This window comes from Bombus pascuorum, chromosome 6, assembly GCF_905332965.1.
Source record: "Bombus pascuorum chromosome 6, iyBomPasc1.1, whole genome shotgun sequence".
In the NCBI taxonomy this organism is placed as follows: domain Eukaryota; kingdom Metazoa; phylum Arthropoda; class Insecta; order Hymenoptera; family Apidae; genus Bombus; species Bombus pascuorum.
Genome location: NC_083493.1, coordinates 17,225,956 through 17,239,204, shown reverse-complemented (window position 1 = coordinate 17,239,204; position 13,249 = coordinate 17,225,956). Strand labels below are relative to the sequence as shown.

General features: G+C 38.9%; 1 protein-coding gene across 4 annotated transcripts in view; it reads left to right on the top strand.

Annotated features, from left to right (window-relative positions):
* Positions 1-13,249, top strand: part of LOC132908416 (neuronal acetylcholine receptor subunit alpha-7) — a 285,011-nt gene that overhangs the window by 210,169 nt on the left and 61,593 nt on the right. For 2 of the 4 annotated variants that reach the window (XM_060962441.1, XM_060962443.1), the window contains one exon: positions 12,913-12,999. The exons of the other annotated variants lie outside the window; for them this stretch is intronic. In XM_060962441.1, coding sequence (XP_060818424.1) covers positions 12,913-12,999 — 87 coding nt within the window. The remainder of the gene's footprint in view (positions 1-12,912; positions 13,000-13,249) is intronic. 4 annotated transcript variants of the gene reach the window in all.

Sequence of the window (13,249 nt, the reverse complement as noted above, 5' to 3'; positions counted from 1 at the left end):
GAAAAAGAAGAAATGGTCGAGGAAAATTTAATTAGAACTTAAGTGGTAGGGTAGAAGAATATGCGGCACGTACCACGAAACGGTAGCCCAAAAAAGGTCAGTCCACTGCAAATTCGTTTACGGTTTCTTTATTTTCAACGACAGTCATTTTCCTGCCAGCGGCATAGTCAGTCGCCTTTTTTCACGATCCGTCTGTGGTCGTCCTCCCTGCACAGCCCGTCGCGTGTTCGTTTTCTTTCTCGATTTTTCTCTTGGTCGTATCAACCACCGGGGAAACCAGCGACCGCGAGTGCGGCCATGCTTCTGAAAATTGCTCCCAGCTGACTGAGAGCAACGACATCCCGTCCCGACGACGAACTTTCTTTCCCAGGCAATTAGCGACGCGCGTGCCGCGAAATTAGTTCCTAACGAGCAATCGACAGAATCCCCAGGTTTTTCGGAGCTGTTGATCGAGAAGAGGGAAATTTCCGTAATGATTGTTAACGAGCATCGAATTCGCTATCAATTAGGATCCTGCTGATTTATTCGAGTGTCGAAGGTGGGGACGAGTTGTTCTGTCACAGAGATGGTAAATAGTTTGTTCGTCGACGGATGCTATTGGCAAAAGATTCAGCTACTCGTCGAGTTAGCAACATCGTTACCGAAGGATTATCGAATGAAAGGTATTTAGAGGCAATCGTCTTTGAGGATTATTCGTTGCAGCTTCTTAGGACTGTCGTGAGTGTAGAGATTAGAATCTCTAGAATCGTTTTCACTTTAACTTATGATATTGGTTTTCATTAATCAAGTAATATCTTTATGGTGAATTGTAAAAATGTTTCATCTCTGTCTCCTGAAGTAAACACGTAAGTCGTCATAGTTTTGTTAAAATATTGTATTTACATAAAACGATATCAGCTATCGTTTCGATACTCTGTCTCGTTTCCAAAGCCACCAACGAAACGTCATTTCCTACTAATTGCTCTGTTTAATTCATCGATTTCCATCAAATCCTTCGTCCATTCCTTTACAAAATCGATCTCGATTTATTCGGAAAAGGGAAGAAAGCGATAAAATAAGAAGAAACTGTATTAATTTTACCGTCGCTAGAGGAATTTTTCCTAATTGAAAAAGAAAAAGCCCACGGTCGGTCAATCCTCGTCAAAATCACGTCCAAAGTATAATGACGTGGCATTTCCATTACGATTGAAATTTTCCTGACTCGACAGGAAAGTGTTGCGCTACATACGACCAAGGTTCAACGGTCTCTTTGGTCCCTATTATTCGGCAATCACACGCCATTATTTTCCGCAATCGACGTTGGTCCCGGCTGGAACAACAAGCCGCAGTCGCATCGCGACATTTGGAATGGCAAAATGGAAATAAATCGAGACAGGATTTCCGATAACTGCATCCACGGTGTCGCGTTACGATAAACAGAATCGTCGATTTTTCAACAGAAAACGACAGTCCAAGTGGACTTCTCGGCCGTTGCTTCAAAGGAACGAATAATTTCTCGATTATCGTTATGGCAGCTGTCCCAGGCAATTAATGTTATCCCGCAGAAATATCCCGTTCGCGTACCTGTTATCGGAAAACGAAATCTTCTTCGGTGAAACGTTCAGAAAAATGGTTGGTAAGGGAATCGATTTCCTGTTGGATGTTTTTCTCTGATTTTCTCCATTTTTCTTTGTGCTGCTTCCTCCTCCTTTCTCTTTTTTTCTGTTTTCCATGCTGTCTCTTTTTTTCCTATCTTGTGCCCAGTCACCTTCAATACCTCGCAGCGAAATCGAGAATCCATTCTGTTAGTCCTCGACGTGCCTTTCAGTGGCGTTTTCAAAGGTAGATCACTTTAACGAGAATAAGTAACAAAGCCAATTTCGAAAACTGCATCGAGAATGTCGAGAAACTAATTAACTTCCTTTCTCGTGTTCCCGCTTTTAAGCGTGACGTTCGTATCGACTTCAGAAGGCCGTATTTTTCCAACTGCAAACAAATTTTTCGTCGGAATCGTCACCTCGAGCCGACGTCGAATGCGCCAACGATCGCGTAGAAGGGAAATTGCTAGAAGTTCGTGGCTCGAATCTCTTGTCAGTTTCGTCGGTTACCGGGATTCGATCGGTCATAGCGTGGAAGTGGAGCGACGCGAAAAATTCGTAATCACTCGCCGCATCGTTTATCTCCTCTGTGCGCAACATTCCATTTACTTCTTACGGCGATCCATTTATTAATTCGACACCGGTGGTCGACCCAGTTCTCCGCTTAAACGCGAAAGCCCGATGGAATAATGCATAAATACCGGCAAGAAAATGGCGTCAGGTGGAAAAAGCTGATACACGAGCGACTGGCCCGGGACGCCTTTACGCTGATATTTTTTTGAGCGGCTTGAACAAGCGGCTCGATCAACGACACGCCATGCAAATTTATGCGAAAACTTGCTGCTAGCGTGGAACAGTCGACTCGGAAGGCAGGCCATCAGCAGCGAGCTTTTACGCGAACCTTGATAGCCAACCTTTACCGTGTATACTTGCGTATGCATCAGCCTGCTGCGTGACACTCGTAGTGCACAATATTATATTTATGCCAATAAGTTGACTTTTTTTCCAATTCTAAATGATTTTTTCTCTCGCCAGCAAAGTGGAGGAGAAAAGATATTCGATATTATATATTAAATTATCGCGGTAAAATATATAGATATATACGTACTAGTTTTATCTTTCCTGACTCGCTAACTCGTTAACAGTCGAAGCATCGTAAATGCATATTTTAAGTAACGCGGATTCTCAGCTCTGATATATTAATTTGAAAAGAAAAGAATCTCGCTTCGTATAGGTACCTTATTTCGTTGCTTGAAACGTCTATATCTTCTCTGATCTTCCTCATCTTCCGGAAACGTTTCTACTTCAGAGCAAAACTTTTCTGTTTCAACACTATCAATTTCTTCCATTAGTTTCGTTCTTTTCCTTCTTCTCTCTTCCCTCTAAAATTAATTACAACTTTTTTATGGAATATTTCGTTGCTGAATACCGACGACACGTTCGAAAATTTCCATGAGCAATTACATTTTTACTTGAAGCAGCTGGAAGTTTTAGTTGAAACTTTAATGGACGAACGAGTGGAACTACGCGGATTGAAACTGGTGCAATTAACCACTGTACGATACCATATGAAATGAATCGAACAAAGAGCATCTCTTTACCTAATGGTCTTATCGCGATCGTTTCAGTTACACGTTCCTTCGTTAATCTTTCTTTTGTTTCATTAAGTGCGCCTTTTATCAATAATCCTCTCGTAGTCCTTTAACAAGCAACTAAACAAGCAAATAGATGCTCGTGTCGCGAAGAAACGATCATAAGATACCGTACAGCTGACAATTATGAAAATAACACACGTTAGATATTGCCTATCGCTAGGTACCACTAATGCTAACTATCTTTCTGTACGTTTTTGCACTTTTAAATTCTACACTTTTCAAATGCGTAGACATGCACAGTCTAATAAGGAGAATAGCAGTGCGTAGAGCAAACTTCTATAAAACAGTTTTTAAGCACAAGATATAGGAAGAAAGACTATTCTAATATCTATAACGACTATAACATTATACTTAACAAGCAACTAAACAAGCAAATAGATGCTCGTGTCGCGAAGAAACGATCATAAGATACCGTACAGCTGACAATTATGAAAATAACACACGTTAGATATTGCCTATCGCTAGGTACCACTAATGCTAACTATCTTTCTGTACGTTTTTGCACTTTTAAATTCTACACTTTTCAAATGCGTAGACATCCACAGTCTAATAAGGAGAATAGCAGTGCGTAGAGCAAACTTCTATAAAACAGTTCTTAAGCACAAAATATAGGAAGAAAGACTATTCTAATATCTATAACGACTATAACATTATACTTAACAAGCAACTAAACAAGCAAATAGATGCTCGTGTCGCGAAGAAACGATCATAAGATACCGTACAGCTGACAATTATGAAAATAACACACGTTAAATATTGCCTATCGCTAGGTACCACTAATGCTAACAACCTTCCTGTACGTTTTTGCACTTTTAAATTCAAATGCACAGACATTCACAGTCTAATAAGGAGAATAGTAGTGCGTAGAGCAAACTTCTATAAAACAGTTCTTAAGCACAAAATATAGGAAGAAAGACTATTCTAATATCACATTGGCGATTTTCGTTTGACGATTTTTATTTCAAAATTCATTTCAATTTTAAGGTATGTCTTTAATCCGACGCAGAAACGTCATATGGATATCCGAAGTTGTCTGATTTTTCCGCTTACTCGATTCGACCAACCCTTCTTATATGTGTGTACACTGTACACGCCGTTTACGTAATGTTCAACATTAGAAATTTCAATTTCCATGGTAGTTCAGGGCCCGCGATATCGAATCTGGAGATTCGAGCCGGGCGCACCGACATCGATCGATAGAAAAACTTTTCGAAATATCGGAAATGCTACGGTACAAGCGACTGCGAATGAAACGCGACCAAACCATAAAGATTTATCTGTAATAAAACAGACCTCGAAGCTGCAGTTGACACGACTTTCGCATCTTTATGCGGAGAAATAAATTTACAAAATTTGTTAAATAGCGGCGGACCTCGTTTTCTTAATTCAATTAGGAAAGTAACGTACGTTTGTATATCGTGTAATTTTGCTTCTTTTTTTTTACTGATTGCATTTCATTTGTAGCTTTTTCGTTGTTTTCTACGATCACATTTAAATCGTTGATTGTACGAGAAAGGAATAATTTTGTAAGTAGAGGAAAAATTGAACCCTCCGCGCGTTCCTTTTACATCGATATAATTGAACACAATTACATTTCAGTGGACGTACTCGATGCAGTTTAAACGTAATTAGAAAATCGAGTTCTTAATCGTCAGGAGTTCGAGCACAAAATTGAAGAGATTAAATTTCGCGACCATTAACGAGCGGTAACCAGAAGAAATTTACTTGGAGCGAAAGGCCGAGACGCGAAGTTCCTTCGACGAAAGTATTACAGTCCGTCGCGTCGTTCGAGAAAAATGTCCGAGGGAGTTGCTGCTGCCTTTCGCAGGTCTATTCACATGGAAGTTATTTGCTTATTTCTTGCAGAACAGTTGAACGACACAAGGTTGGCAAACTTATTCGGATCCATCGACTGCGATGCTCGATGCTTCCGTCTTTTCATTCTTTTTATAACAAAAGATTGAATTATTTCGCATCGAAGATTGCTGAGAAATTTCATGTTTAGAAATCGATAAAGTTGTTTTTTCCAAACAACTACGGAACGTAATTAATTTCTCGAAAATATTATTAATCGCGCATATATGTATAGGATTTATACGAGAAGCTAGAAAATGAGTTATAAATAACGAGCAACGATTGCGGTAGTAAATTGGAGAAGTAAATACAAAAACTGGTTGACAATGTTCGCGCTGTAAGACAAATTCGAATTTGTTTCAAGCGTGTCCGATACGAGGGAAACATTTTTCTAGTTCGACTTGGCAGAAGTTGACACGAATAATCTGCATTCCTATAATCGGTTAAAAAGAGCAAGACAAATTCAAACAAACAACGTTGTGGCTGTAAATTAATCTTAAATAGTCGTCATCTGTAGCTACGGTAGCTGTGCCTATGTATGTCACGTATGCTGACAGCAGTTTCAACAATCGAGTTCAAAGTTCAATATCGAAAACGCCTTATCAGAACTCGTAGTTTCCCGCTGGGAGGAAAACATATCCGCGGAGCGAGACTACCCAAAGTTCAAGACGAGTTTTCGTCGTCGTGTAACTGTTCTTTCTCTGCGGCAGGATGTGTAAATCCCCATTCGAATTTCTGAACAGGTCGCCAAGTAGTTTCTGCGCCAGTTCGTGCATACGTCTAACGCGGCGTATGGCGCATGTCAAGTTCAGAACTGCTGACAAGGTTATATTTAGATTGAAACAAACCCTTAGAGCATGCTTCCGGACGGCCAAGCAATTCTAGAACTGCCGGGACTCCTGAATTCCAGGATTCTTTAAGAGTATAAACTTCGTATTAAATTATACTACATTTTCATCCGACTATACCGATACCTTAAACCCCGAGACACCCTGTGCATTTTGATCGCTATTCTTCATTTGGTATTTAAACTATTTTCTGCGTCAAGTCGAGATAACGAGTTTGAAGTCTCCGCAAATTGCATTCCTTCGATCGTAAATCCTCGGTTCTTTTTCAATCAACTATTTTCTTATCTTTCCCGTAATCCGGTCGCTATTTAACGCTGCCCTAACTCGTAGTCGATTTCAAAGCGTTCCTGGATAGTTGCAGAAGCACCCAGCGATAACAGTCGTTTGCGAACTGCAAATAACGCTCGCCGAATCGATTCTAACGACCCTGGCCGCAGGCGTGTCTAGTCGATACGTGAGAACTACGTTCCTCCTTTAAACGCTATATTTCCGACGAAGGAGCAGCGTTCGATTCCCTGTTTCGATGAAACCGTCGATGTAGTAGAATGTCGTTTAAACGTTTCCATTTGGATGTTCCATAACGGGGTCACTCTTCGAAGCGAAGGATGTGTTCTCTGACCTCTCTAATTTGAATTGAAGATGACGTACAAGTACCTACTTCAATTATACGTGCTCTGCAACCGAGATGCTCTACTACAAGGATTAGGGATAACAAAGAAGAACTAGACGTAGACAAGCGATTAAGAAAATGTCAAAGTTCCGCAACCGTAATTAATAGCTTAATTTCTCTTAATTATCTTTTCAAACGGGCAACAGACTATTTCAGGTTATCACCGGCTCTGGACAACTGTACGTAACAACGGCTTGCTCGTAAACGTTATACGTATTTCACCGAGTCTCTCGAAACGAACGGCGGTTCGAGTAACATTCGACGCGATACGCTCGATTGCACGCGCCAACTTGCCAACTTTCTGATTAGGTAATGGATGCGGTTAGCAGAAGTTCAGGATGAACTTGAAATTAATCACGTGCATAAGCATGCGTGCAAGCTTTTCCAATTACTCAGCCACTCCAGATACCCGCGAAATCTATTTCTTTGTCATTTCCATTCGGAGCCACGTGTTTGTCATTAGAAGACATTCTACACGCCTGTTCCCAACTTTATCGTCCTTTGTTTCAATTTACAAGCAAATGGTAGGAGGCTATGTTCGACGAACCTTCAAATAGTTGATTATTATTGGTGTTGATACAAAGTTCGTTTCGCTATTTAGGGAAGAAACATTTAGATTTCGTTGATTAAACGACGAAAGGAAAGTATTCCAATTTAAGTTGCATTTATAAAAAAGGAAATATCGAGTATTATAGTTTCGATTATCAAACTTTAGAGCATAGGTGGATTAGTTTTCAGATTGAATGTAATTCTTTGTGGACGTTGCGATCAAGTTCGACTCGAAGAAACTTATTCTTCAGAACTGCGTTCCGGTAGAACGCAGCGAAATCATGTTTCGTCGCAACGAAACTCTGATTGTTGCCTAGCATAATAATCCGCAAACGTTCCACAGGCGATGAAAATATTTCAGCCACCGTGGATTACATTGGCGAATTCGATTTTGCCGAATGGCGAGTATTTTATTGAATTTTACAGCGGCCATGCTTCATGACACCAGGGACCGGTGTCACGTATAAATTTAAATTCCATCGACGTAATGTCCACGGTTATATAAATCGCGGAATACGACGCAACGCCGTTTCAAAAAATCATAATAATCGGAAATTTAATTCTCAGCGTCTACGCGCGTGCACACACACACGATTTAATATTTTTCTCACATTGGTTTTCAATCGCACGAAGCAACCAGAAACGCGATCTCGAGTCGCAGATCGTAGCAGGTAAATCGCAAAGCAACAAGAAACGAAGATAAGAAACAGAGAGAAAAATATAGGATGTTTCAGAACCATAGACCGGTCAACTAGGAAATGCTAGAGGATGACAGAAACATACCTGTCTGTGAAATATATTTACTTTTCTTTTCAATAACGAAGCTCTGAAGATACAGGTTTTGAGTGGCTGCTGATGACCAATCAGCCATGTAGGTACTCTATTTCTTTGGTTACGTCCATAAAAATATAAATCTGCATAAACATTCGCAGATTATCAATGACGTTAAGTACATACTGTGGAATTCAAGTGCGAGAACGAAGGTACATTCTTCGATGTATAACTGATTGCGCATCAGCAGGCACGAGAAACCTGCGTCTTTACAGCTTCGTAACTAAATAATAAGACAAGACGAGGTACGAAAGCTGTTTCTTTTGCCGTCTTCTACCATCTCCTGCTTGACTGATCTGTAGTTCTGAGACACCCTGTATAAGACACCTAATCAATGGTACTAATATCTGAACAAGAAGGGAATAAGGAACGCCAGCTCGGGGAATGTTCGTTTATCTGCGATACTTGAAGAGTCGTTGAAGGTACAGCTATAATGCAAGTTGTAAGCTGAAAGGGAGCAGAGATTAGCTCGAACGATTTCGTTGGCCGTTCTGTACCAGTTTTCATCGAGAGACGGTGTAATTGAATTAATAAAACGGCGCTTAGGATTACGCTGGCACGAGTGCACAATCACACGGATGGATTCTTTCAAGCATCGTGCACAGCTCTCGATGTACTTATTTGATTCTCGAGTTACGTTTAATAATCGTCATTTTTCATCTCGTCCAAGAAACTTCGTCCAGACGTATTCGCGGTGTCCGATGATAAATCGAAACGTCTTCTGATCAATGGAAACGGCACTGAATCGCTTTAATCATCAGCCGTAGGATAATCGCGATGTATCAACGGAATCAGAACTGTTTAATCAGTTTACGTGTTAACCGATTCGGTATTTATTCGGTGGCGATCGGTGCAATTGCAACACAAAGCATTGTTTGATTAAATTATATCGAGGGATAGTTTCGAACCTGGCAGGTATCATCACGTATGCGTTCGGGAATTTGCGGAAACATCGATTCATTGCGTTATTGATAAAAGCGGTTTGATTCGGATTCGGTTACTCGACTATTCCAAAGCCGAATTTACGCTGTTTCGTTTTGGAGGAACACGGCGGATGAACGCAGCTTTCATCGGTCGTGTTCCCCCAAAGTGAAACGGTGTGAATTTGACTTAAGTTATGAGAGACAATTTAAATACTATTACGATCTGTGCAAAGTTAATAATAATTTACATAATTAAATGTATAAATTACCATATGATACAACGTTTTTTCCTTACCTTCGTTATTTAAGAAATAACTACTCGCTACGTCGGATCTTGCAAAATTATCTTATAAAGCGGAAATAAACGCGCAGCACAAGAATTTAGCAAAATATTTCGTTTCTTTTTACGAAGCTAACTTTCATCATATAATTACCGAGCTCAGAATGAAAATAACCCTTTCCCGTCTCTCAACGTTCTTTTCCTTTCCTTTCTTCGTTCCTAAGGAGCTTTCAACGAGAACCGTGGCTACTATTCGAACTTCGTACACGTATCTACAGTCCACTCTATTCTTCTTACCTGTGATTTCTTTAACGTAGGAAACACAGGAAACACTTTTCGAGATAGATCTATAATCGTAGTTTGTTTCGAAGGCTCAGCTGTTATCTTTGCGTTATTAAAATCTTTGTAAAAGTTAAAGAATGTATAAAAAATACATATTTTACATATTTACTGTGTTTTAAACAAACGAAAGTAATATTACATTAAAGAGAAATACGAGACTTTTATGTAAAGCTATCCGACGCAATTGAATTTCGTTGCAAAATCGAAACACAAAACAAATACATATCTAGTAAAACGAGATGGCACTGTGTAATTATCTGCAATGTTGACTCTCTTTATTCGATCAAAATGTATAATTTGCTGTTCGTTCCAATTCTTGTTTTCCATATCAATTACGTCTTCAGCACGGTAGACGTTACAAAGAAATTATATTATTATACCACTACCTGCACGCGTTGTTACAAAACGTTGACACGCGATATCAAACAACCAAAATTATACGTATTGATACAGTCGGATAAAAAATCACTGCGCATGTAAAAATAATTCAAAAATAAGAAACACGATTATTCCGCAAAAACTATTTGCAAAAATTAAGCTAAGCGTTAACGAAATCATACTTTATTTGATTTGTTAAGATTCAGATAAGTAGACGTTATTTCGTGTCGTATTTTTCAATATTCAGATATCTCACAAAGCTCTATTTGTATCTAAAAATTTCAGCAAAGCTTCGTAAGCACACAAAATTAACGTTGACTGAGCAACGAATAAAAACACTTTGCCCTGTAATAACATCTCGATATTTCCAACTAAGTTGTAAATCCCGTAGCAGTCGCAAATAAGCCAACGTTTTTCCGTCGATGTCGTCAACGATATTTCCTCGAATGGAGTTTACATTGGATAACGGGCATCTACATCGTCGATTCAAAGCTTCCAGTTTCAGTGAGTTTGTTAATCTGAGCAAAAATATCTATCGATAAATCGATGCCCGATGGAAAACCGACGGACCGAAACCTGTTATCTCGAATGACAGTTTGTTTTTCAGAAACTTCTGAACGACAAAACTTGTCCAATAGACGAACGCTTGCGCTGTTTCAAGAGGCGAGAAGTACTTCCCGTTGATAACAATCGTGAAACTGGACTTTGATTCCTTTATTTTGTCGCCCTCTTCCTATTCCTTTCATTCCACGCCCCCTTCATTCGATAGTCACATATTATCTTTTCTTTGCCAGAACATTTTCATTTACCGGCATATCGTAGCTAGTTTTTATCTTTTCATAAATATGCATTGTTATTATCCTTTATCATTGTGTCAGCGACATAACGTTACCTCTTACACCTAACATTTTTATTTTTCCTGCCATTTTGCGCTCCCATTTTTTCCCTATTCATTATTCAACCGCCTCCCTTTTTATAAAAAAAAAATACCATTTATTCTCTTTTCTTCCTTCACCTACTTCATCATTCCTTGTCTTCAACATTTCTTTCTCCCCCTCTGAGTTCGGTATTTCAAGACGTTAAATTTAGCGTAAAGGCGAAGTCTGGTCAAGAGATTAAACGGAGTGTTGATATCAAGAGTGGATTTATCGATGCGCTCATAAAAAATACTTTCGTGCTGTTCCCAACGCTTGATATTAACGCTTTTTGTACAGTATAAAATGCAGAAGTTTGAATGAAAATAGGAGCCGACGGCTGAGTAGGGAAACAATACAGCGCGTTTTCGCGCTGGAAAAAGCCGACGATTTTTCTGCCGTTTCGCGGACCGCCCCAATCCACTACCGATGTAAATGCACCATTAATTCTACACCGTACGGAACAAAGAATTGTAAAACAGTCACTGCTCGAATCACCTCTTTATTTACTACGATTAAATAGAAATTCTCTGATACCATTAGAATTTATAATTATGCCGTTCTCGCGACACTTCGAACGTTTCATACACAAAGGAGATACAAAGAAATTGCAAAATGATGCTAACTCAATTCATACATAATCTTTATAGCAATGGATTCGTTCTATTGGCCATCATTTTTTAACTTAAACGAATAACAAATCAAGAAGTGGAACGTGTAAAGAATTGATGTAAAATTCTAAAATAAAGTAAAATTATTCGACTAATACAAAATAAAAGAAATAAAACTATTTCAATTTCATCATTTATAATACATATTTTTGTTTCTGATACTATCGAAGCTCCTATTTGCATTCGAATGTTTTCGCAACTACGATATTCAACAGCTCTTACATGAAATATGTAAATATTTCCATACGTATCACGCAGTTCCACGTAAATAACTTTTTCCCAAGACGAGAAGATTTCGATCTATCACTTTTTTTCGATCATTATTTTTCAAAGAGGAAGGGAGAAACGGAAGAAAGCTCCACCGTGGCAATATCTTCTTGCTGATAAAAATGTCACCGTGCAAATCACCGTGGCCACTGTTCGAGTTCACCCTGTTGCATAACCTTCCTCGCTAGCTACCCGCGTTATTTATTATTTAATCCATTCCTCCCACGGGACTCGATAAACAGCGGCTGTTCCTCCGCAATAAAACTCCTACGATACTACTGTTAGACGAACTCTATTTCCGGCTACGATTCTTCTTCGTAAAATATCGGTCGATGTTGTGTTTTTTTCATTTGTCTTGTAAATACAATTTTCTAGACTATTCTTTATCGTCAAAGATACCGAGTTCTTTTTATGCAACTCAGGAATGTACATTTTAAAATGTATGATAAACGTATGATAGATCGATATGCAAGAACAGAAAGTATTTCTTTTCCTTTGATCAGGATTACGAATAATACGTACGTAATAATAGATCAAAAGAGATAAATTTTCATTGGCTTGGTTTATACAATATCGAAGAATTATTTCTTGCAGAAAGCTACAACTAAACGGCTATTGTATAATACTTTGATATTCCCCGAGCTGGTTAGTAGTATAACTGAGATACACGATTTCCAACTCGTGCATGCGTGAACATTGCACAACCGAAATCACCAACACTTTATCAACAAAACATCAAATAAACAAAATATATTTCAGAAAAGTTTCAAGTTTCAAGAAAGAGCGAATTCCTGAAATTTATCTAAAAAATTATATTCCAATTTCTTATAAAAGACAGAACTACGAACGATGTATCTTATAAAAGTAATATTACTATTTCGAAGCTCCTCCTAGTAATCCTCTTTCGACCTTAAGTATCAGTTTAAGATCAAGTAAGTTTCTGGATGGAGGACAAACACTGCGAGTTTGGCTGTTTTAAAGCTGGGGATTCGCTTGAATCTTGATCCTCGAATTGTCGGTGATCTGGACGATCAGCGGATAGAATCAAGGGACGACGCTCGTGCCAATGGATGAGCACGATCGTCGGTTTACTTGCTTCGAACGCGAATACGAAATGGATCATTGAACAAGCTGGGCTCTACGACTGTTTCAGGAGTGACCATCTTGTTATCGCTGACGGTGTTCCTGAATCTCGTCGCCGAGACCCTGCCCCAGGTCTCCGACGCTATACCACTGTTAGGTACATTGAGTTTCTACAAACAAACGAGTGCCAGTGTGGATCTCTATTGTTGAGAATGGACGTACCCTTTTTTTTTCTATTTGATTTCCTTTATTTTGTATTTAGTGTGTATTGAAATTTTCATTGCAGACTTTCTTTATATAAAATTAGTTCACACACGGTATAAAACCATACCAAAAAAAAAAAAAGAAATAAAAAAACTGAAATTTTTTTATTTCCTTTTTTTTTACCTCTTTCTGGTTCTGTCCTG